Below are 23,726 nucleotides of genomic sequence, written 5' to 3' on the forward strand. Positions count from 1 at the left end.
TACACAATCTCCGATTCATTAAAATTTTATTTTTACTGTATTTGACAGATTCAGAATTTAAAATGTTTTGTACATAAATGTATACAACAAAATACTTTTATGTACCGACATTACATGACATACATATGTAATTAATGTAATGTACCTATCAAGTGTATACTAAAAATATTTCATAACCGTTTCCGAAAACCTCGACACTAAGTTCTTGATAATTTAATTATTGAAGCAAATTCGCATTATGAAAAACAATCAGTAATAATTTTATAAGCACTGCAGTGTAGAATTTTCAACATAAGCAATGATCGTTTTTAGACTAATTCATTTTGTTACTATATTAGAAATTGTTTTAAACCATCCAAACAACTTAGCATGGGTCGGTGGACCTATACATTCGGAATGTGAAAACGGCGCAGATTTTCTTATCGGAAGCGGACAATATATAAAAGAACATGTGATAGTCACTAAAGCTGTTACATTTAGAGATAATATCTACGTTATATCTCCCAGGTATTTAAAGAATTGGAAAATATATCAGATTTATATATTAGTGAATATTGATTTACAAATAGTCCTGTAGAATAACTTTTTTCATATGGAGCTATAATTTCACCTTAAACAAAGCTTACAAAGCAAACTGCTTGATGACTGAAATTATTGAAACAGAGAGACTTGGAAACTTGGAGACGACTTTATAGTTACAATATCTAAATCCGGTAAAAATACCACTAAGTAATATGTATCTATATCACTACCGGGTACCATTTTTAGTTAAGTAGATTAAGCTAGAGGTATATAACATTTATTATTTATTTTACCTAAATGTAAACCACATTTAAAGTTTTTAAAGTTAAAGTTTTTTTGGTTAAAGTTAGTAATTTGTTTTATGGCAATTGCGTAAGGTTTTAAAATAAAATACCAGAGTCTGTTATAAATCTGCCAGAAAAGATTTAATGTCAAATAAAACAGTTCCTTTGCAAAAAAGCTTACTACAAAATTGAAGAATTCGTTAGATAACGATAATAAAGTTTTTATAGAAAAACTTTAAATCCATAACACTGACAATATTATCTGATTACACTAATAATGAGTGCGTAGCGATTTCTATGTTGATTATCGCATGCCTCTTACTTGTTATACTGTAATTATTTATATAAAAAACATCTATTAAAAAGGGCAACACACAAGTTTCTTGCTCATTCTTCTTGTGATGAATCTGAAGTGGTAGAATCAAAATATGACTATTCAAAAATGCTTGTAATGAGTTTATTTGAATAAAGATTATTTCTATTTCTATTCGATTTTATTGATTTAGACGTGTTAATGTTAATTTTATAAGTGTACATTCTAGATTCAAACACGGTATACTATCAACTGTGTGGCAGCTAGTGGCAGGGCGACGCGGGCCAGAGTTGCAAGCCTACCCAGAACTCAGCTATAATAAAATTGGAGACTGTAATGCAATTCAAAATGCTGTTGATGAGCACCTCGACCATTTGGTAATTTTTATTTGTTACTAAAATAGCAAAGAAGCTGACAGCTCACCTGGTAGAAAACCGTCGCCTTTATGCATAAAGTGCATTACGGACACCACGTCCCTTTGTTTGTCTTCTTACCCTATAATTTCTCTAAAATATTAAACGGAGCAGTATTCCTTTAAGATCAAAACTTACAAATGTGTGTTCTTCTTCAGTAATATCTCAATTGTCTCATAAATTAGGGGATATTTTTTTTATGTAAATTCGTTATTTTTGAAGCTAGCAGCTTGAAACTTATTTTTGAGGCTGTTGATTAAATATAAATAAATATAACATACTAATTAAAAATTCGTGTGGATTTTCTGTTGATTAAATATAAATGAATATGACATTCAAAATTTTTTATAAAATTACCCTTATGGGGTAAAATAAAATAGGGGATGAAAAATTTTAGGTAAATACGCCATTTTTGGAGCCAGATCTATGATAGAGTACTACTCAATTGTCTCATTAATGTTTTCAAATTTTTATTGAAACTTTTTTATTGAATTTAGTTTATAACTGTAAAAGTAACTATCTGTCTGTCAGTCTCACTTACACGCCAAAACTACTGAACAGATTTATGTGAAATTTGGTACACAATTAGTCTAGATCTTGAGAAAGGACATAGGATACTTTTGAATGCGATAGAAGGGTTATAAGGGGTTGAAAGAGTACATGCCATGCATACGAGGTTGTCCGACCTACGGTTCCGGCTGGGTGTGACTGGATGCCGCAGAAGCCTGATACCGGCGACAAAGCGAACTCACTAGCCGCAAGGTTAGTGAATGTTTTCGTCCCAAGCTTAAATTTACAATAATTGAAATAATATTTTCAGGGTAACTTATGGATACTAGATACCGGTGTTGTAGAGGTTCTAGAATCGCCGCGATGCATGTGTCCACCTAAAGTTGTGGTCATTAACACCGTGCTGGGGAAAATAACCAAATACATGACTCTATCATCGCTGACGGACTTATCAGTACAATTACAGAGTATAGTAGTGGAGTATGAGTTAGGACTGAGACCTTTTGTGTAAGTTTTCAATGTACCTATTTACAAAAACAAAATACATATATATTAGATACCTATATTAATCTAGCAAATATAATGTATTCTAATATTCAATTAAATATTAGGTACAGTAGTACTTTTAAAATATACTTTCAATGTTATAACGTTATAAGTAAGCAAATTCAGAAACATCTAGAACTAATTGAACTAATTCTTTATCTATAATCGCCAGTACTAAAGGAACGTGTAGTTACCTACCTTAGCTATGAAAATATTTAGTCTTCATTATATTTTGAAAGAAAGTATGCTATTTAACATTTATCCAATTAAGTAAGTAAGTATATCTTACTAATCGTAGTTCTCGCGAATCTGCGTCTGTTTGCTTACATTTTGCATCAGTCTTTCTATTGTAGAAAGTGCGTACTGAGCGCTAAAAATAACTATACTTATGCATTACAATAATTTCAACAATTAGTTTTACCTACTATTCCACAATGATTTCTTTTAATTATTTATTTTAATTATAATTATGTACATATCCGTTTTCGCCTTTACCATGATTTGAAAGATTTTAAGTTTAAAAATAAATTACTTACTTCGGTAACTTTTATCTACCTTTACATATATGTCTTTTTATTTAACTGAAATAATAACCGTTTCGAATATGCATATGCACTCCAAGGAACTATAGTGTTGTACCTCTGTACTTACCTACTAATTAAAAATATGTAGTAAGTAATCATCTATACCTACTTTTTATTCGCCCGATCGGACGGGACGGGGGATCGATCGGATATCGATCCCCCGTCCAATTCAAACGGGGATCGAAATTACGACGAGCGGAGGTTCGAACCCCTAACGATGTCCTCAGACTAAAGTCGTATCCGTCAGGCCTTCAGCCGCTCATCCGATGAAGCTATAAAGGCCAGCTGCGGCCAACAGCAGTAGAGTAGTCCGAAAAAATCTTTTTATTCAACTAGATAACTTCCTCCTTTATTCGACTGTTATTTTTTATTCTTCTTTTGCCGGCCAGAACCACAAAGTTCTTTTCTAATATAGATTAAATTACTTATTTAAATTCGATCTTGGGGACTCAACTGACCAGTCAAGCGTTGCGTTAAATATGTTGCCGCATATTTTGTTCTTGATAGCCAATGTTTATACCTAATTTATAGCAACCTATATATATAATTTAATTACATTGACATTTACGTACCTACGTGTTGTAATAAGTTGATAAATGCAAATCAGCAGTTTCGATAATAATGTCTACATACAAAATTTTTAATAATGGCTTATTCCGAGTTTTTAGGAAGTAGGTACATACCTTATTTGTTATTTGAGGATTGATAATACTAACCAAGCCCCCTGTGCTAGACAGTTTGTTATCCAGGCGGAACTTCTGCAATATATTTAGATTTAGATATATTAGAGCCCAGCTTAACTGCTTAAGATAATTAAAGAAAGAACTACCGTTAACGAATTAAAGAAAGAAAAACGATAATCTCACTCACTTTCGCCACAATGTCAAATCTACTAGGTGAAACTTTAAAAAATTTGTGTACAATGTTGACAAGACATCTAAATAATAATAATGAGGATTTGAGTTTGTTTCACATGCCCACAAAATCTGGTCGTAATTTTCTTTTTCCAACTATGAAAATTAATAATGTACCATGTCAAGTTGACCTCCACGTGGTTTCTTCTGGAAACCATCATGATAAATTCAATGAATTTACCAGGATGGGCTAATTGCCCTGTCGTCATACTCATCTTATCATCCTCCATTGAAGCCCCGCCAGCGTAAACCGTTAGCGCAGGCGGATGCACTATTCCGTTATTATCCATTAGAAAAATAATTACGTACAATTTTGTGCAAGTACTTACGACTTCAATCATTAGAGGTATTATGTTAATAACTTACAATTCTACCTGTTTATTATTTTGTTTTAGATATATATCAGATCCTAGAAGAGGTGCAATTATTGTCTATGATGTCACATATAATGCCGAGTGGTCTGTACTAGCATGCGCCCCAGTAACTGGTCTACAATTAGCCCTCATGAAGAGAGGAGCAAATACTATACTAATTCTAGTCAGACTCCACAATCAAGGATTGTTAGAACTAGACACAGCAACGCTACGAAGGAAGAATTCAATTGCAGCACTGAGAGGTAACTGCGGTTATAATTATTGCTCCTTAGTCAACCAACTTTTGTGTGTGTTTGAAGCATTTTCCTAGGCTTTGGCTTAAATTGTTATTAACGGTAATTAGCAGCCCCATTGCTATCATGCTAACCTCAATTTGTTTCCCCTATTGCAGAAGCGATTGTGGTTATTTCCAAGTGAATTCGCGATGTCGTACTAATAGACAGATTTGCCCCCGTGCCCCGCTGTATGTGCAGCGTCCCACTATCATCATCAAAAAACAATAACCAATCTTGCTGTAGATGCAATCGCGGAATATAAAATCCAAACAAGTTACTGTAACTTGTTTGTAGTTTATATTCCGCGATTTGCATTATGATAAACCTTCAGAAAGAAGGATTCTTGTGTATATATATTTACTACATGATCATGACTTGGGTTTGATTTAAAATCTCATCTGATTGAGTACTCAATCAGATTATGTATTTTATGTAGGTATATCTGTCTATTTTTATCTACTTTATCCTTTTACACAAATGAACAGATGTGCGATATAAGTATGATACTTGGCCCATTCATTGTTTCTACTCTACCTTTTTTATAACTAGTTTTATTTCATAATTCATATTATTATCTATATCTTTCAGTATTCAGCGAGCATTCCAAGCGAGTAGTACTCCTTGGATTCGACATTCACCACGTTTATCTGCGACATGCTGAATGCGCAGATGTTCTGTCATGGGACGCCCGGGAGACGTATAATGCATCTAATCTCATCAGCATTCACTCCCCGGGCCCAAGACTGACTCCCACATCAGTAACTGCGGACCCCTTGAAGCAGATTTTAATAGTCCTCGACTCCAATTACGGTGACACCGTACATAGTAACCTAGCTACCTACCATAGAATTAGTTATATAGGGAAAATTTAAATTATTCACATAAATTAGATTTTTTCATTATTACAGATAAATACTTATGTACTGACAAATTGTTTTATCTATATATTTCTATTGTAAATTGCTTAACGTTGAATAACTGACAATAAGTAATTAAATAATCAACAATAAGTAGTGTTTTTCTCTAATAATGCAACCCGCAAAATAACAGTTTTATTCATTTGATATAATTAGGCCAGTTCTATTAATGTTAAAATTATTTTAAAAGTATGTTTAGGAGACAATAAAAAGCTGATATGTGTATACAACACTATATTTTAAACATAACATTATGAAATTATAATAAACATCTTTAAATTAAACAACGAACATAATACAAAATTTAAGATGGAACGACAGTTTTAAGTTTACATAAATTCGAGAGCTCATGAGCGCTTTTTAGTTCACGCAACTTGCCTGTGTGTAGGCCGACTGCTGGTTATATGGGTTGTTATTTTATAATTAAAAACAACATGACGGTAATAAATTTTTATATAAGTGTTTGTATAATGTGTAAATATATAAAGTGAAAAAATAATAACAAAAATTCTAACAGTAGTTGTTTGTGAGTGTTTTATACACTACTGTTTCATTTAATGTTATTATTTTTCAGTCGTTTAAGAATAAACGACATGTTTGACCCGTGGCGACAAACATGTTTTTCTAAAAGATTATATGAACCATTTGTAAAAAGAATTAAGATTAAAAAATAATAAAATAATACTATTAATTTGTATTTTGGTTACAATGTGTAAAATTTAATGGCAATACAATGTCAAGTTAGCAATTTTGGTCACTCCACAGATAATGTGAGATGACATCATACAAAATGTATTTTACTTTAAATAGGTAAAGTTGGCAGCATTTCATTTATCTTCTTTTAAAAAAATGCAATGGGAACTAAAATTATTTTTCATTACAAATTTTTAAATTTACGCATGTGAGCGTGTCAGAAAAGATCATCAAAGTTACTTTGACTTTAAAGCTCACATCATTATCAATCAATTATGTGTTAATTAAATTTATTGTTCAAGTACTCAATAAATTTTCTTCAATCAATACTTAATTACGCTAGCGCAATATACAATTTGATTAAGTAATAATTACTTAAATAGATATTGAAAATAATTCTGGGATATAGTGACAAATATTGCTACTTGTGCAGTATTTTAAAACCAATGACGCTTGGATTATCTTTTAATACATCTATTGCTGATTAATAATTATTAACGTAAGCGCTCGTTTCTCGATAAAGCAATAATAGATCACAGGTATACATGCTTATTCACTTGCTATTGAATAATAACCGTGATTCCATAAATACAATGTCTTTTAAAAAAACAAATCAAATATAAATTATAAAAAAATATCTCATCACAAAGTGCTATATATATTATAACCTAATTATGTGCATTTTGAATTACAATTTCAATATTTACAAAACCTTCACTTTCCCAAACGAGTATCATTTTTGTAGAGATTGTTTTATAATAAAACCATTACACATATACCATTATATATATACAATATTTCACAAATAAATTGCAATTCGAATCACTTTTTCTTATCTGTGTAATTGGTAATATTATGCCTACGTAATATAATAATTTAAATAAACTAAAAGATATAAACAATAGTTGTCGTGTTATATTCAAATCCCATGATACAGGTATCACAATCTATTTATGAAGTATTCCATGACATGTGTATTCTAATTACACGTAATTATGAATTAAATTTTATTGTAGCATGCATTCATCATGCTTTTGGTTAAATTTTAAAATCACAACATCCCTAGGGCCAAGGCACAAGTGTGTTACGAAAATTCGTTTATTACGCCCGCTAACTATAACCCTACTAGTTACTCTGTGACATTATATCTACACAATGTATAAATAGATTTCTCAGTAACAGCACTACAACACACATGTTATCAAATTTGTTAGTATATTGAGGAAGACAAGCAGAACATACGAATCACATAGGTACTGTGTAAACTTGGTCCTTTAGGATAAAGTTACCATGAGGGAGTATAATATTATTATAAATAGATAATACATGATATAACTTGAACGCTACTTACTTGCCTTCCCCATAATGAGTATATTTTCAACCAATCTTTGGTATGTAATACAAAATTACCATAAAAGGTCGTAATAATGTTAAAGTATCCTTGACCATAATACAAAAATCTTAAAATATTAAAAATCCAAGTAACCAAGAAATATTTGCATATCAAAATAATCACAATAAATAAGCCAAGCAGCATTATAACAAGCCTATGGTCATATAGAGCATTACAAATATACTTTTTCCAATATCGTACATCCCTAAGTGGAAGGCAGTTATAAAGATGTCGTATTCGGATCCACTGACACTCACAGCATTTACGCCTTAATTAATCATGACTTAACTGTCAACTATTTGGAACCAGATCTAATTTTGGGCATAGAGTTAACATAGGAGAGGGCTGGTCACATCCATCAGACACAACTATCTGTTCTCATGTGGATATTCGAGTTTTCCACACAGATGATTTCTCACCTGAAAAATATTGAAGTAAATATATGTACCTATACATTATACGAATATGGCTAGAAATTTATATGCACGAATAATGCTTATAATATGTACATTTTTAAATAGATATTATGTAATTATACTTAAGATTTCTGAGAAAATTTAGCGCTTTTGGTAGGTTACGAGCACCGGTCCTGAGCTATGCGGGCGTCTTATTATTTATTTTATGTCCACAATGTTTATTATGTACATCAACTGAAGAACTGGATAGAGTTATAACATGCAAAAATCTAAATTGAAAGGACAACATTCAAATTTATATACTAAAATGTGGTTTAACAACTAAAGAATGCTCTTAGTTATCTTTTAACACATTTGCACTAAACAAAATTAATTACTTCACATGGTGAAAATCCACTTATGCTATTTAAATAAGTAATAGCTGAGATCTTTGGAGTATACATATAATGCAAACTAACCTGCTCTATGAGATTCCCCTGCGATGTGGTTGGCATGCCTTGGGACAATATATTTGGACTCTTGAAACATGGACAACATCAGATTTTCTGTAGTTGGATTATATTCAACTCCATTTATACTGGCGACCAACGGTGAACTCTCATAGTTTCTGTTCGAGTCTCGACTAGTAGACGTCGCGTTTGACTTGGCGGGATAATCGACAGACCGCGGTCGCCTAGTGTCCACTGGCGTCATCTTGGGGTTTACGTGTACGTCTTTATGAATGTAAGGTTCAATGGATACACTTAACTCGTTTTCGTTCGCATCATCGTTCGCTTTATTCCCGTTTACTTCGACTATCAATGGTCGCTGCAAAGTAGGTGATTGTATTATAGAAGCTGTATTGTGAACAACTGTGGTTATTACTTTCGCTGGAGACGGCGGTACATTCATATTATCGTCGGGCAGACTCTCAACACTTCTGGACAAAGGGCTGTTTGTCGGAGCGGTAGCGTCAGATTCTGACTCCGGTTCATTATTCGGTATCTCAATTTTTAGGTCATCAACATGCTCCTCCTTGACTTCCGTAAGCTCGTTTAATGTGTCGTTCGTTTGCTTTACGTATTTAGGCATACGTAACGCCCAATGACTACTGTGATCGTCTGTAGTATAAGAATGTGATATGTTGGGTTTTTTCCGTTTGTAAAATAGCATGTATGCCGTATTATCTACCAATTCGCTGTATGCATTCTCATCATTGACCAGGGTTACCCTGGAATCATCAAATTTGTACCAGTGACCATCGTACGGATTCTTGCAAGCTGCGGTGTAGTGTCCAGTTTCCAAGTCATCGCCATGATGGTAGCAAATGGCGTACAGATCATACATATTCTCATCTGAACCGCAGGTTGGCGTTTTAGAATGCCTTCTACGTGGTGACCTTGAATGTCCAGGTGATTCAGCTGTCGCCGAGTTCCGTGTGACAAGGTGCGGCGTCATATCGAAGTCGTTCAAAGGAAACTCTACCATAGTTGTTAATTTTGTACTCGTACGACCTTTGGCTTGCCTAAAAAAACATAAGTCAATATGTATGTGTAAGGTCTGCAAGTTACGTTATTTCTTATGTAAAGTGTTATCAGCTGAATTATGAAGTGAATTAAACCAAATATATACAGAAGCACAAAGGCTTTCAACACCATGTACCTATCCAGAAAAGTCCTGGCTGAAAATATATTTGTTTGTTGTGTTTATTAATCTGCATTAAAAATATATATACTTACTGTCTAAATCTCTTCAAGTGTATTACTAGAACATCCGGTAGTGACCAAAGACCGAGGGTTTTTACTACTGGCATATATCGTTGACACTGAGGACATCTGAATAAAAAAATAATGTGTTATAATAGCAAGCAGCATAACATGTATGAAACAACTATAACCATTTAAAAAAAATCTCAAAATTGATAATACACTTAAAACTAAAAAGGATAAATATATAATTATTCACACTACTACAGCATTAATCACATTTAAGATTTATTAAGATTTGGAACTCCATAATTAACTTCCATAGTCAGACGTCCACCATTTTTAAATTATAATTAATTATTAAAAAAAAGGCGCTAAAACACGCTATATTGAAAATCGCGAGAATGTGCGAGCTGGCAGCGCACGAGATCTTTCTCGTTCTCCTTATCTATATACATTGTTTCCTGCGTGAAAAAGTATAAGCCGCAAATAGGGGAATAAATACCCTCTGAATTGAAATATAGAACTGGTATTAATAAAGAAGAAGAACCTCCAGGCATCCTCCTGTGCGAGCCGCTCAGCGCGCGTGTAGTGCGTGAGGCAGGCGTCAAGCGTGAGCGGCGCCGGGCCCGCAGACACGTGTACCTCGCACGCCTCGCCCACCCACCGGATTATGCTGACACACACACACACACACACATACACACACATTCTATATTACATGTATTTTATATATATTTAAAAAAAAACGGGGGAGAATTGTAAATGCAAATATAGTAACTTTTGTGTTTCCCTCGGCAATTTATGCATCTTGACACTAGTATGACTGTTTCATTGTTGAAGTTTGTAATAAACGCATTTTTTAAATTCTTTTATAGTGGTCATTATTTAACTTCATCAGTATAAGAATCTATTACTTTTTGTAAATATATAATAAATAGCATTAAAAATAGAAATTTATATTTTAAAAACTGTAATTCTATATAATATGCATGCACAATTTGTAATATTTTTCTTGATGCCGTTTCAGTGTTATAACCATACTACAACATCGACTTTCTTTAATCAAATTTAATTGTTAACAGTTTTATTTATAATGTTGAGCCCATTTTTTTATGAATGTAGATACTTACCTATCTCTATGCGCGGGGTCCCACAGTAGTTCAAGCCGAAGGTGAGAGTGTTTGTCGTGTGCGCACAGAGCTTGCTCCACGTCAAGCGCGAACAACGGGTGCGGCAACTTAAGATGAATAAATTTTGAGATAAGTTACTGTTTAACTATACATGGTGCAAATCAGCACAAAAATCAGATGGTAAATTTTAATTAATATAGGAATTATTGATTTTATAGTTTTTCAATTATGTATTGTTGTAGTTATAAAGTCTATTCCATTAACAAAATTATTAGATGTACCACATTACAGCAAACATGGTACCAATACACATACACGGAGCAATGATATATTATTACAATTACAAAAAATAACAGAGCAAGAGATCAAAATATATAATAGATGTTTGTATATCAACAAATACTTTAGTTTACCTCGGGTTGCAAATATGCTGGATCTTTAGGTCTATGTGCTTCAGCAATCCTAGCCTTAAATATATCAGAACCCTGCACATTCTCCAAAACTCGTTCCGCCACTATTTGGCACATTTCTTTTAGCATCAATTTCTGAAGATCCTCATAAGAAATCTCACGAGGTACTTGCATTGCATAAGGTGAACCTGGAAATAATAATGATAAAAATTACCCAAAACAATTCACAGCAAAACTTAGTCTTAAAATATGTATGTAATATATAAACTACTAAATAAATGATGGAAATACTTAAATACATGTTTTTACAAATACATATATATTATACTAGCAGACCCGGCAATGCGTTGCTGTGGCTATTTGCAATAATAAATATTGCGACTACAAATTGAGATGTAAGAGTAATTTTTATATGTAAAGATATACATATATAGGAAACATCCAAACCAATACATACATACAATCTTACTTATGAATATAAATATTTTTACTGTCCAAAGAATTGTACCCGCAACCATCAGAATGAAGCAGAGTACTAAACTGCTGTAACATTGAGACTGTCAATATAATTACTAGAATAATTGATTTCAAACAACAAAAATTAGTAGATCAGAAGTAAATCAGAGGCAAAGACAAAAGGCAACAGTAAACAGAGCCCTGATTAAGCATAAAACAAAACAAATCATAATTAAAGAATACTCACCAAATCTCTCGCCATCAAGCATATTAACCCATAATAGCAATAAATACGGCGTAGTTGGAGTTTGTAATAGTGGCGGTGCCTCCATACAATACAAAGCGCCGAAATCAATGCCTGCCACCTCCCAACTCGCTCGGGCATTACACCACCCTGCCAAAGAATATACATTTTAAATTATATATTTGTTTTTTTTATGTCTTATTTCTAATGTCTAATGTCTTGTCGTATGTTAGCTTAGTTAAACATAGTAATTATTAAGCATTTTCAAAAACAGTAGGATTTGAAAAACCATCTTCTTATTTGTATACTGTTGACAGAACTACTGTGGACATTATATAATGGAGTGACAGGCAGATGTCATCCGCCTTAAGACAATGCACCATTTCTCCCTACTGCCTGCCATTCTGGTACTGTAGAGAGGACCACTTATGTCACTCTGTTTTGACTTGGTCCATCGCACGGGTGATTTGAAAATAATACAGCCAAAAAACTAAATATGCATTAATCCATTATTATTAATCCAACCAAAGATGTGTTTGTACTATATACTTATAAATTTAAATTAGAACTTATCCAAATTCTATATTCCCTGTTTTTTATTGTTTGAAATGTAATTAGCAATTAATAGTGTCTATTATTCACTGATTATTCAAAAGTGCTGGTTCAGAATACTAGCTAAATTTATAACTAACAATAATCTGAAATTGTAATTCCCAACCGGCTCCCCTCAATTTAATATTAAGTGTCTACGTTTGTATTGTCCTACTAACTAGTATTGTCCACCTAATAATGTTTAAATAATAAACCCTACTAATAATTGTTTGTTGTCCCTCAGTTGTTGTGCTGTCCTTAACTATAATATACCGAACCCGAACGAAACTGTCAAAGTTAACCGAGTATACTAAAATAAGCCACAGCTACAAATTACACTGTGTTTCTCAAACCATGACATTGGCAAAATCACCGATCGAAATTGGTGGCGGCCATTTAAAATAAAGAAGAAGAAGAAGAAAAAGTGCTGGTATTAAGTTATTTGAATAAAGATTATTTCTATTTCAATTACCTGTCTCATTAATTTCTGCTAATATTATATGGTCGCGATCAATGCCGGTGTCACTGTGTAATGTAGTCCGCAAGTCCTCCATAGTAGCGGTTGGTGCAAGTTCTACGCCAATACGCACTTGGCGAGGTTGCTGATTGACGTAAACTACCTGTGAGTGATAACACCTTGCATTACTTATGTTCCTTTCTACAATTTGTAGTCTTAACATGACTAATAATACTATAGTTATAATAATAACAATATATATAAATATAATAATAGAATACAATAGTTAGTCATATTATGTATGTTAATACATAATATGACTAACTATTGTAAAAAGTAAAATACAGTCAGTTCATGACCCTCAAGGAATATCAAACTATTTTTCCATTAATCAGATGCACTCATTGTTTTAAATATGTATGTCTAATACATTTTGTTATGGAATTTAGATAAACAATTAAAAAACATCATTAATGTGAAATGAAATATTTTCAATATACAATTTCATATTAAACCTAACAATAAATACTCACATTAACAGGAAGTGGGGATGGCTGTGCTGTAGCCAACCTTGAAGGTAATTGCACACTCACGCAATGAAACGGATCAAACGTGCATGACGTACGATCACACTTGGCACATGTCAGCGCTGACCTGATAAATACCATAGTAGTATTAGTATTATAAAAATTATAAAATCATTTATTTGCCCCATACAAATATATTATTTATTTCATAAAAAGCATATAATGAAAGTAATATTTGAACATTTATCCTGCTAAAATTGAATTTGACATGCAAACTTTGCAAATCTTTGTAACTCAAAGTTAAATACTTTGATGCGATCTTTGAGTTTGTCTAAATTTAATTATTATAACCAAGTAATCCTAATATGAAATATCCAGACCCACTTTAATTTAACTTTACGATTTTCACTCATCTTTCACTCTTCATTGAATAATCTAATTCTAAACCACTAAATTTAAATATTACCTGTACTGAGCTTGAAAAACAGTTTGAACAAATGAGCTATTTCTACGAGCATGATTAGCCAATGTTTCAGCAGCCACTACTTCATCGGGCTTCCCACAAGTATTCTGAAAAAAATAATAAAATATTTTTAATAGTAATAGGAAATAAGTTTAGAAATATGTTATTTCCAGTGTATTCCATTATTTTTTATATAAAATATAAGTCCACAAATATATTTACAATATTGATAAAAAATCCATTGCAAAACTTACAGAATTATAGAGACATAAGGAGGTATAACAGTACTTTGTATACATGACACATTAATGACATTATATATATTTAATTTTAGATGAATTCATATATCTCATATTTCATACTGAATATTTTTAAATTTACGAATTGGCCCAAAAATATGCCTCTAATTTTCTTTTTTTACTTGGTATGACAACAGATTTATGGCCCATCCAATGGCCCTTAAGTTCAGTTGCCTTTAAAAACTGCACTAGGCACATCACAATTACCATGTGACAGCTAGGACAACACCCATGCTTTGCAGGGAGAAGGGGATTTTTAGTAATGTGAACTGTTGACCCCATTGCTAGTAATGTACCATGTCAGGTTGACCTCCACGCAGTTCTCTCTGGAAACCATCATGATAAATTGGTGAATAAGTCGCGATGGGCTAACTGACCTGACCTCATGCTCATCTTATCAGCCTCCACTGGTGCCCCGCCAGCGTAAACTGCTATAGCTGGCGGGTGCACCATTCCATTATCATCCATAAAAAAACCCATGCTTTGCCAGTCCAGAGAACTAATATATCATGCATGCATACTACCTTAATTGTTTTGTATTTTTTCTTTGTTGCAGTATTCAAATCTTCATGAACTTTGTCCAGTAACCAAAACAAAAATTCTTGCGCATCATGCTGGCTGTTCCCTCTGTATTGGGTACCATGCCTTTCAACTGCACCCTAACAACATAAAATCATTACATTTACAATATTAAATATGCTGACATAACTTCAGTGTAGTTATAAACTGTAACTGCCCCAAAAATTTTTAGAGTTATTTGATATGAGCAAATGTAATAATTGTTTTAGGATTTGTGTGAATATCTGATAGTACACCAACTAATGTAATATTAAATGTAGTGGGTGGATCATAATTTGTGAAATATCTATACCAAATTCATATATACCTTAAAGGTAGTACTCATATCAGGAGAGTAGTGACAAGCCCAAAGTGATTTTAACAGAGCTGCTAATTGTTCAGTTACTTCTCCTCGTGTTCCATATTTTTTTGAATTTATTTTGTTTCGTTTCTGTAAATCCACCTGTAAAAATAAAATTATTATAGCTAAAACATATTTTAATTGTCATATAAAATGCATAGACTCAATGTGGAAAAGAAAGTTCAATTCATTATAAACATATTTCAAAACAACACCAATTCAGACTGCCTCAGAGGACATGCACTTTAGTACATTTATTTTTTATGGTTGCAGGTTCAATTAATCACAGGGTGCTATCATTTGTATTTGTGGGCTCACATTACAATGAATATAAAATCACCACAATTATCAAATCTGTGAACATATTTATTCAATACATAGCAAATCAAAAACTAATTCTTATTGTACACTTTAAACTTACTTTATAATGGTCTAGTACGAAATATTCTGCAATGACATCTGTGTGAGAAAGGCACTGTAATACAGCATTCATGTAACAAGTGTTGCCATGATTCTTGATCCCAGTCACAGCTGGAGTAGAGCCAGGAGGCCATGGTGGATCCCCACTACACGGTACTCTTTCGCCATTCAAAGTGGCTGGTGCAGATTTAACCTTGAAGTAAATTAATAAGTATGAAAAATACTTTTTGTTTCTACTAACTTTAATCTCTAAAAATATGTTAATTATCTAACTGTTAATCTTTTTCTTACTGTATTTGTTTTATGTTATTAAATAAAGTTTTCTTTCTTTGGTTTGTTAATTTACATTGTAACTTTTTACTATAAACAGACTAAGAGCATCCATTTGTGGGCTGACTGTTAATATAAACAATTTTATAGAATTCTATATATATATATATATATATATAAACACCTCTTTGGGCACTTTGTTGATCACGCCACAACCTAAACACTTGCTGATTCCACCTTTTGCACTGAATAACTTGACTCCTATCGCGTATATCTCAGGCGGTATGGCAACGTCGCATTCCATTTTGCGATGTGGCCATATATATTCGTCGATAGTACGATATACTCGACACATTTTTTACTAATAATTCGTGCATGACTGGCTCCGAACGGCTAAATTTTTGGTATACACAAAGACTTTTTGGCTCTGAATATATTTCAAAAATCAATTAATTATGTTGATCACTTTATATACTCGTCCTTACTGCGATACTTATTTTCATCCGAATATATATAGATACCGTAACGGTCTATCAATTATGAATTTATTAATTTACTAATCTAGATATTTTATATTCGCAATGCTCCATACACAGTAACTCCACCGTTGCAGGGGGGAGCACCGTACACCGCACCCCGCGCACACAAACAAATTAGATATTTTTTGAATACACAAAGACTTTTTGGCTCCGTATATATATTTCAAAAATCAATTAATTGTGTTGATCACTTTATATACTGGTCCTTACTGCGATACTTATTTTAATCCGAATATATATAGATACCGTAACGGTCTATCAATTATGAATTTATTAATTTACTAATCTAGATATTTTATATTCGCAATGCTCCATACATGCAAGCTCCAGCAACGGTGGAGGCAGGGGGGAGCACCGTACACCGCACCCCGCGCACACAAACAAATTAGAATAAATTAAATTCATAAGATTATTTATATATTTCGACTGCCTCGGTGGTCACACCGTTTTACATCCGATGGTCGCGGGTTCGATTTCTCGCACGGTGCAAACAATTGTACTCATCGGTCATCGATTGTTTTCATCGGTCTGGGTGTTTTATATGTATATTATATATGTATTTACAAAATAAAAATATCTATTTATATCAGTTCAGTATCAGTCTGTGTTAATTGTACAGGGCTATTTATTATATTTTTTATAAACAGTTATCTTTTTCCATCGCACCGTCAGTCAGTCACCGTCATCGACAGTGAATTCATAGAAATGTCACTCTAAAAACAAAAATAGTTTTGTGTTTTGTATTTCAAATACTAAATGCAAAATAGGTATTTTCAAAAGGTACTTTATTTTGAAAAAGTATTTTGAAAAAATTCAAAAACTTTAGTACCTTTTGAATTTTTGTCCAAACCTCAGATATTTTAGGTATATCAATCATTACATAGTGTAGTATAAAACAAAGTCGCTGTCGCATCTAACAGTACATAAATAAAGAAAGAAGACTTTTTGGCTCTGATACCGTAACGGTCTATCAATTATGAACTAAATAGTTGAATAAAACTGAATAAGCAGTTGCTCCACTCTATAGGTACGAATCAGTTAACTGCGTCGTCGTCGTATGCTGTTCATTTTTTCATTCGTTTTGGCGCCAAGAGAGGGTCACATAGTCGTGGTCAACTTAAGAACTTATAATTTAATTTTGATAACAATAGATACAAGTAAAAAGTAGGTATTATATTAATGTACGTAAGTACTGTACTTCAAAATATTTATTCTTCATTGCACATTTAAAAAACTTAACACTTAAGGACTTGTACATATACACGTACATACTGCCATTTTCTCTTAAAGACATCCAGAGAAGCACTATTTATCAAATACGCGGGGTGCACCGACCTTTGACCTTATAACAGCTGATTCGCGCGTAACGAATTACATTGCTATTTTTTGGTATTTTATAGTGGATATTTCACTATAAAATATTATTATTTCTTTAGATTATGACGTAATAACATAGTTTACATGATTTTAAGGGAAACATACGATAAAAAAAATTCCCGTAAAAAGTAAAAGATAAAAAATGGTTATTGTTGGTTATCCTTAAGAGATAGACATATACCATCACGGACTTTTTTGTTGACCTTATATTGATACATCTCAAAGCACTAGACAATACGCATTTTCATTAAACAGTAGTGTATTTTTATTTATTTATTTAACTTTAATGCACAAAAAAATTTGTACATGTGGTGGACGTAATATCTTGCCGCGTTAATTACCAGGCAACTATGAGTGCAAATAAGAAATGTCAAAAAAAGATATATAAATACAAAGCAAAAATGTAAATTTTTATAAAAAAATAACAATATACATACATAAATATATATGTAAATATAACCCATAAATGTATAAATATTCTATATAAATAAATACATAATGATCCGATAATCAAATTATAAGTACAGTCTCAAATTGAAAGTAAGAAAAACAGAAAATATAGACAGAACTATAGGGATATATCAGAAAGATGTGAAAAAAGGAGAAGGACAGTAAAAAAGTTAGAAATTTAAATAAAGTTCCCGCAATTTCTGTTTAAATGAATTTATTACATTATTATATATATTAGGCATACGACTAGCCTTGTGACTGTTACTTTTTTTTTAATCTATACATCTATACATGTAAATAAAATTGGAGTGTCTGTTTGTAATATTGAAATAACCGTTTTTTACTACTTGCATATGAATATAAATACGGTATATTTTACAAGTTTTGTCTGTCTGTCTGTCTGTTTGTTCCGGCTAATCTCTGAAATAGCTGGACCGATTTTGACGGGACTTTTTTTGCCAAGTAGCTGATGTAATAAGGAGTAACTTACGCTACTATTATTTTAGAAAAATAAAATAAAATTTCACGCGGACGAAGTCGCTGGGGCCAACTAGTCTATAGATATACCGAGATTTAATGTTTAAGTTGCTATTATGTTATTGACAAAATTTTACTGTAATGTTACTATTACGTTATTCTACACAATTTGTATTATTTTGGATGAATAAATAAATAAATAAATAATAATCTATACATATAAATAAAATTGGAGTGTCTGTTTGTAATATTGAAATAACCGTTTTTTACTACATGCATATGAATATATATAAGGTACATATACCAAAATAACAATTTTTATAATTTTTGTCTGTCTGTCTGTCGGTCTGTTTGTTCCGGCTAATCTCTGAAATGGCTGGACCGATTTTGACGGTACTTTTTTGGCAGGTAGCTGATTTATAAGGAGTAACTTAGGCTACTTTTATTTAAAAAAAAAAATATATAAAACTCCACGCGGACGAAGTCGTGGGAACAGCTTGTTTTTAATAAAAACGGTTTATTTGATAGAAAAAACATCTTTTTTGTGGTACTTGAGAATGTTGAAGCCTGTTGTTTGTAATATTAAAATAACCGTTTTTTACTACTTGCATATGAATATAAATACGGTACATACACCAAAATAACATATTTTACAATTTTTGTCTGTCTGTCTGTTTGTTCCGGCTAATCTCTGAAATGGCTGGACCGATTTTGACGGGACTTTTTTTGGCAGGTAGCTGATGTAACAAGGAGTAACTTAGGCTACTTTTATTTTAGAAAAATAAAGTTAAAAACCATGTGGACGAAGTCGCGGGAACAGCTAGTGTATAATATATTAGAGATACCTACGCGTTTTTTTATTGATGATTAGCTGTACACGGGATTTCGTCCGTGTGGAATTTCACTTTATTTTTCTAAAATATAAGAAGTTAAATTCCACGCGGACGAAGTCGCGTGTACAGCTAGTTGTCGGTAGTCTAGCGATTTATCTAGCACACCGCTTTGATTCCTGCTTGGTGGTCGAGGGTTCGATTCCTCGCACGCTGCAAACATTTGTATTCATGAGTATGATTGTTTGTAACGGTCTGGGTGTTTTCTATGTATAGATAATATATATGTATTTACGAAAAAAAATCTTTGTATTTATATCAGTTGTCTAGTACCCATAACATAATCTTCAGCTAGCTTAACTTGGGTCTAGATGAAGCTGTGTGAATTGTCCTGAGATTACTATTATTACTATAATAAATCTTTTCGAATCAGCCGATGTTTATTTTTGCCATAATACGTGCTGTTACCATGTGATAATATTACGTACGTACTTATTACTGTTTTAAATGTGATGCGTTCATTATTTACATTTCCTTTGAATTAAAGACAAATGTATATATATATATATATATATATATATATATATATATATACACTTGCACACTTAGTTGATCCAGCCACGATCCGTAGATATTGCTGATTCCACTATCTCTCTCTTTCTACCACTATAACGGTAGCGTGGCGGAACGGCAACATGTTGCCGTTCCGCGTTCTACCACTATCTTTGTATTCTAATATGCGATGTTGCCGTTCCGACCGAGACCATGCGTTGTTGCCAAATGTATTCGTCGATAGTAGTAGATACCTATACTCGATATATATTTTTTCAACAATTTCCTGCAATAGTGAATCCGTATCGGCAATTTTTTTTAAATGCACAAAGATTTTTTGGCTCTGAATATATTTAAAAATCATTTACTTGTGTGTTGATGAATTTATATACTAGTACATGAAGTACCTAATACTTGTTTTGATTTGAATAGGTAGCGATATTATGAATTTATTATACGTAATCTAAAAATTTTGACGAAATAAAAGTAATTAGTTATCTGTTAACCTTGACTTCATGCTGGCACCAGTATTATCAGATGATGAACATACTCTTCGAAAACTTACAGCAGAAATATCGTGTTTGGACTCATTAGATAGGTCTCGATGAATAGAGTTTAAAAAACTTAAAATAAATGGTAAATTAGAAATAACGTATAAAAACACTCTACGTAAAATTCAACCACTTTAAAACTTAATAATAATAATTAGAAAAAAGAGCAAAGCTATAAATGCACTGAAAGTAATTGATGCCTTCCACACAATATTTTAAGTATTAAACAACTCTGTTTGTTCAGTAAAAGTGTAAATACACTGGTAACCTTTAATCCTATTTTATATGCAAACATTACATATGCAAACCCTAAAGTTTTATTTCAGAATGGCCAGTAGTTTTGAAGAAATAAGTCTTTGAAATTGTACGTGTAACTTATATATATACTAGTTTTTTCACCATAACAAGCAACACCAATATGGCCTAGTTAGTAGTGTACCTGTGTACCAATACCACATTACCACACAGACACTCCGAGTTCGAATTTCTTTCCGTCCGTTTACTTTTATTATTTATTTTTTTGTTTTTTTTTTTAATTTAATATTTTAATAATCAATTTAATTTATACGACTATTAATTTATAATAAAAACGTAGTTAAGCATTAAATTAATTTTACTAGTTAGGAATGTACCTGTGTACCAACTTACCACACAGCCATCCCGGGTTCGATTCCTACCATTGGCTTTTTTTTGTTTTTTTTTAAAGTAATATTTAAAATTAACTATTTTAATAATTAAATGAATTTAATCGATAAAAACGTCGTTAAGTATTAAATTAATTTTAAGTGATATTAACTATTATATTATGCATAAAAAATATTTTGTGATAATAAAGAAAATACATTTAAAATGTTTTACTTGTTGTGTTAATTATTTATAAGATCTTACTATAATTGTTAGCTGCTTTACAATTTAGAAAGATTATACTTTCTAGGTAATGTAAATTAAAATTAATTTAATACTTAACAACGTTTTGTTCGATTAAATTCATTTCATTATTAAAATAGTTAATTTAAAATATAAAATAAAGACAAAACAAAAAAAAATAACAAAAAAAAAATCGGTGGCGGGAATCGAACCTTGAGCGTCCGTTTGGTAAGTTGATTTGAAATTCAAAGGCTTATTTCTTCGAAATTACTGGTCATTTTGAAATAATACTTAGGGTTCGCATACCCTTATCGGATACTACTACTACACGGAGTCTCGTCAAAATAAAATATCTAGGTTAGGTATAATAAATTCATAATTAATAGACCGTTACGGTATCTGTATACATTCGATCAAAACAAATACTATGAAATAAGAACGAGTATATAAATTGATTAACACAAGTAATTGACTTTTGAAATATATTCAGAGCCAAAAAGTCATCTTTCTTTATTTATGTACTTGTTAGATGCGACAGCGACTTTGTTTTATACTATACTATGTAATGATTGATATACCTAAAATAAATAAAATATCTGAGGTTTGGACAAAAACTCAAAAGGTAATTTATTCTGTAAAAGTATTTTGAAAATACTTATTTTGCTTTTAGTGTTATAGTACTTTAAGTGTTAGTTATATTTTAAGTAACAATGTTTAATTATAATTAATACTACTGCACCAACACTCCGATCGTGCAAAAAATTTTGCTGTTTCATTATTTTTTAGTTCAATTAGTGGTCTACCTAAGTCCTGGGCTAAGCGGGGGGAGAGTCATGACCCCCCATGACTCCCAAGACCTCCATGACGCTCCCCCCTAGATCCGCTGTTGCGTCTTCTCTTCATTCGCTCAGTATGTTGTTACAAAAGGAAAAATTCCCGTCCAAAAATAACAAGTATTGAAGTTTGATCTGGAGTCACGTTACTCCAGACTGATTTCTATAAATATTTAGATTAGATAGACTATTATTCTTGAAATACTAGCTAGACATTATTAAGTTACTGTAGCCATAATGTAGTAGCCCAAACGTGCCAATGAGGAAGCCCTTGGCAAATGCTGCACCCTGATTGGCCCGTTTGAATTGGATCAAGAAGTGGTCGTATGCCAAAAAGGTGGATTTGTATAAAATCGTGTATAAATCGCTTAATTATTATTATTACTCGTCGTGACAGTTGTGGCTCAAAACGGATCAACATTTATATATGGTCAGCTGGCATTAAATCAACAAAAGGCCTCCGGATCAACAAGTGAAAATGGATCAACAAAAAACTACCTATACGGCACGTCTGAGCCACAAAGTGCCCAAGGGGATATTTATATATATATATATATATATATCTAATAATATAATATGCTAAATGAAGTTGATTAAAAATTTTAGATTAAAATAAAATTTTACTTAAAAAAATGTTTTTTTAATCCTACTGCACTTTCCTCCCCTTTATCCATACCATCACTCTCACCTCCTCCTACTGAGAACATTGATTTCTAACTTTTAACCCATACTTTCTGATTACATAGTTATGCAATACTTACTCCCGATACATTAACAGTACTCATATGTTGAGCTATTTTATTCAGAAACCTTTTCCATGATGGCCTTCTGAACAACTTCCTTTCAATAACACCAACATCCTTTTGAGACTCTCCCGTTTCAGATATAGCAGTTGACGGTTTATTATCACACTCGTTACTTTTACTCTTGCTAGATGTAGCTTTAACAGTTCCAAAGGGATTGCGAGGCAATGTAAAGGTACGTTTAAGTCTTGATCCCTCAACTTGCTTTGGTGTCATATTAGTAGCATCAGAAATTTCATTAATTAACTCACTCTCTGAACACGATTTTAAAACAGTTGATAAGTTATTGGTAGACATATTAATAAAGAATTTTTATTATTTTACATTTATTAGATAGGTACTTATGTTATAACAAAAAAAAACCAATTAGAAAACATTGATATGTCACTGCTACAATCGCCATTTTTTGTCTATGCTAT

General features: G+C 32.1%; 2 protein-coding genes across 2 annotated transcripts; one reads left to right on the forward strand and one right to left on the reverse strand.

Moving 5' to 3' along the window:
• Positions 1-298: 298 nt before the first annotated feature.
• On the forward strand, positions 299-5,607 carry LOC131842690 (major royal jelly protein 5-like). Its single transcript, XM_059191267.1, has 5 exons — positions 299-507; positions 1,349-1,496; positions 2,353-2,549; positions 4,482-4,702; positions 5,324-5,607. Exons 1-5 carry the CDS (start codon positions 299-301, stop codon positions 5,605-5,607), a joined length of 1,059 nt encoding a protein of 352 aa, XP_059047250.1.
• A 1,688-nt stretch (positions 5,608-7,295) lies between these two features.
• Positions 7,296-23,695, reverse strand: LOC131842534 (ubiquitin carboxyl-terminal hydrolase 15). The gene is made up of 14 exons (XM_059191102.1): positions 23,266-23,695; positions 15,760-15,951; positions 15,306-15,440; positions 14,944-15,078; positions 14,124-14,227; positions 13,664-13,784; positions 13,146-13,293; positions 12,086-12,232; positions 11,386-11,570; positions 10,973-11,079; positions 10,390-10,515; positions 9,873-9,968; positions 8,613-9,658; positions 7,296-8,157 (listed from the first exon to the last, which is right to left on the reverse strand). The coding sequence occupies exons 1-14, from the start codon at positions 23,602-23,604 to the stop codon at positions 8,117-8,119; spliced, it is 2,922 nt and encodes a 973-aa protein (XP_059047085.1). The 5' UTR covers positions 23,605-23,695; the 3' UTR covers positions 7,296-8,116.
• Positions 23,696-23,726: the final 31 nt, after the last annotated feature.

The sequence above is a fragment of the Achroia grisella genome, unplaced genomic scaffold, assembly GCF_030625045.1.
Source record: "Achroia grisella isolate CSIRO2021 unplaced genomic scaffold, CSIRO_AGI_Agris_v1 utg241, whole genome shotgun sequence".
NCBI lineage: Eukaryota > Metazoa > Arthropoda > Insecta > Lepidoptera > Pyralidae > Achroia > Achroia grisella.

Coding starts and splice junctions, on each gene's coding strand:
- LOC131842690 (XM_059191267.1), top strand. CDS start 299: ATGATCGTTTTTAGACTAATTCATTTTGTTACTATATTAGAAATTGTT. Junction 1,497..2,352: donor ATGAGCACCTCGACCATTTG/GTAATTTTTATT, acceptor TAATATTTTCAG/GGTAACTTATGGATACTAGA. Junction 2,550..4,481: donor TTAGGACTGAGACCTTTTGT/GTAAGTTTTCAA, acceptor ATTTTGTTTTAG/ATATATATCAGATCCTAGAA.
- LOC131842534 (XM_059191102.1), bottom strand. CDS start 23,604: ATGTCTACCAATAACTTATCAACTGTTTTAAAATCGTGTTCAGAGAGT. Junction 15,079..15,305: donor ATATGAGTACTACCTTTAAG/GTATATATGAAT, acceptor TTATGTTGTTAG/GGTGCAGTTGAAAGGCATGG. Junction 13,294..13,663: donor CATCCCCACTTCCTGTTAAT/GTGAGTATTTAT, acceptor TATCACTCACAG/GTAGTTTACGTCAATCAGCA.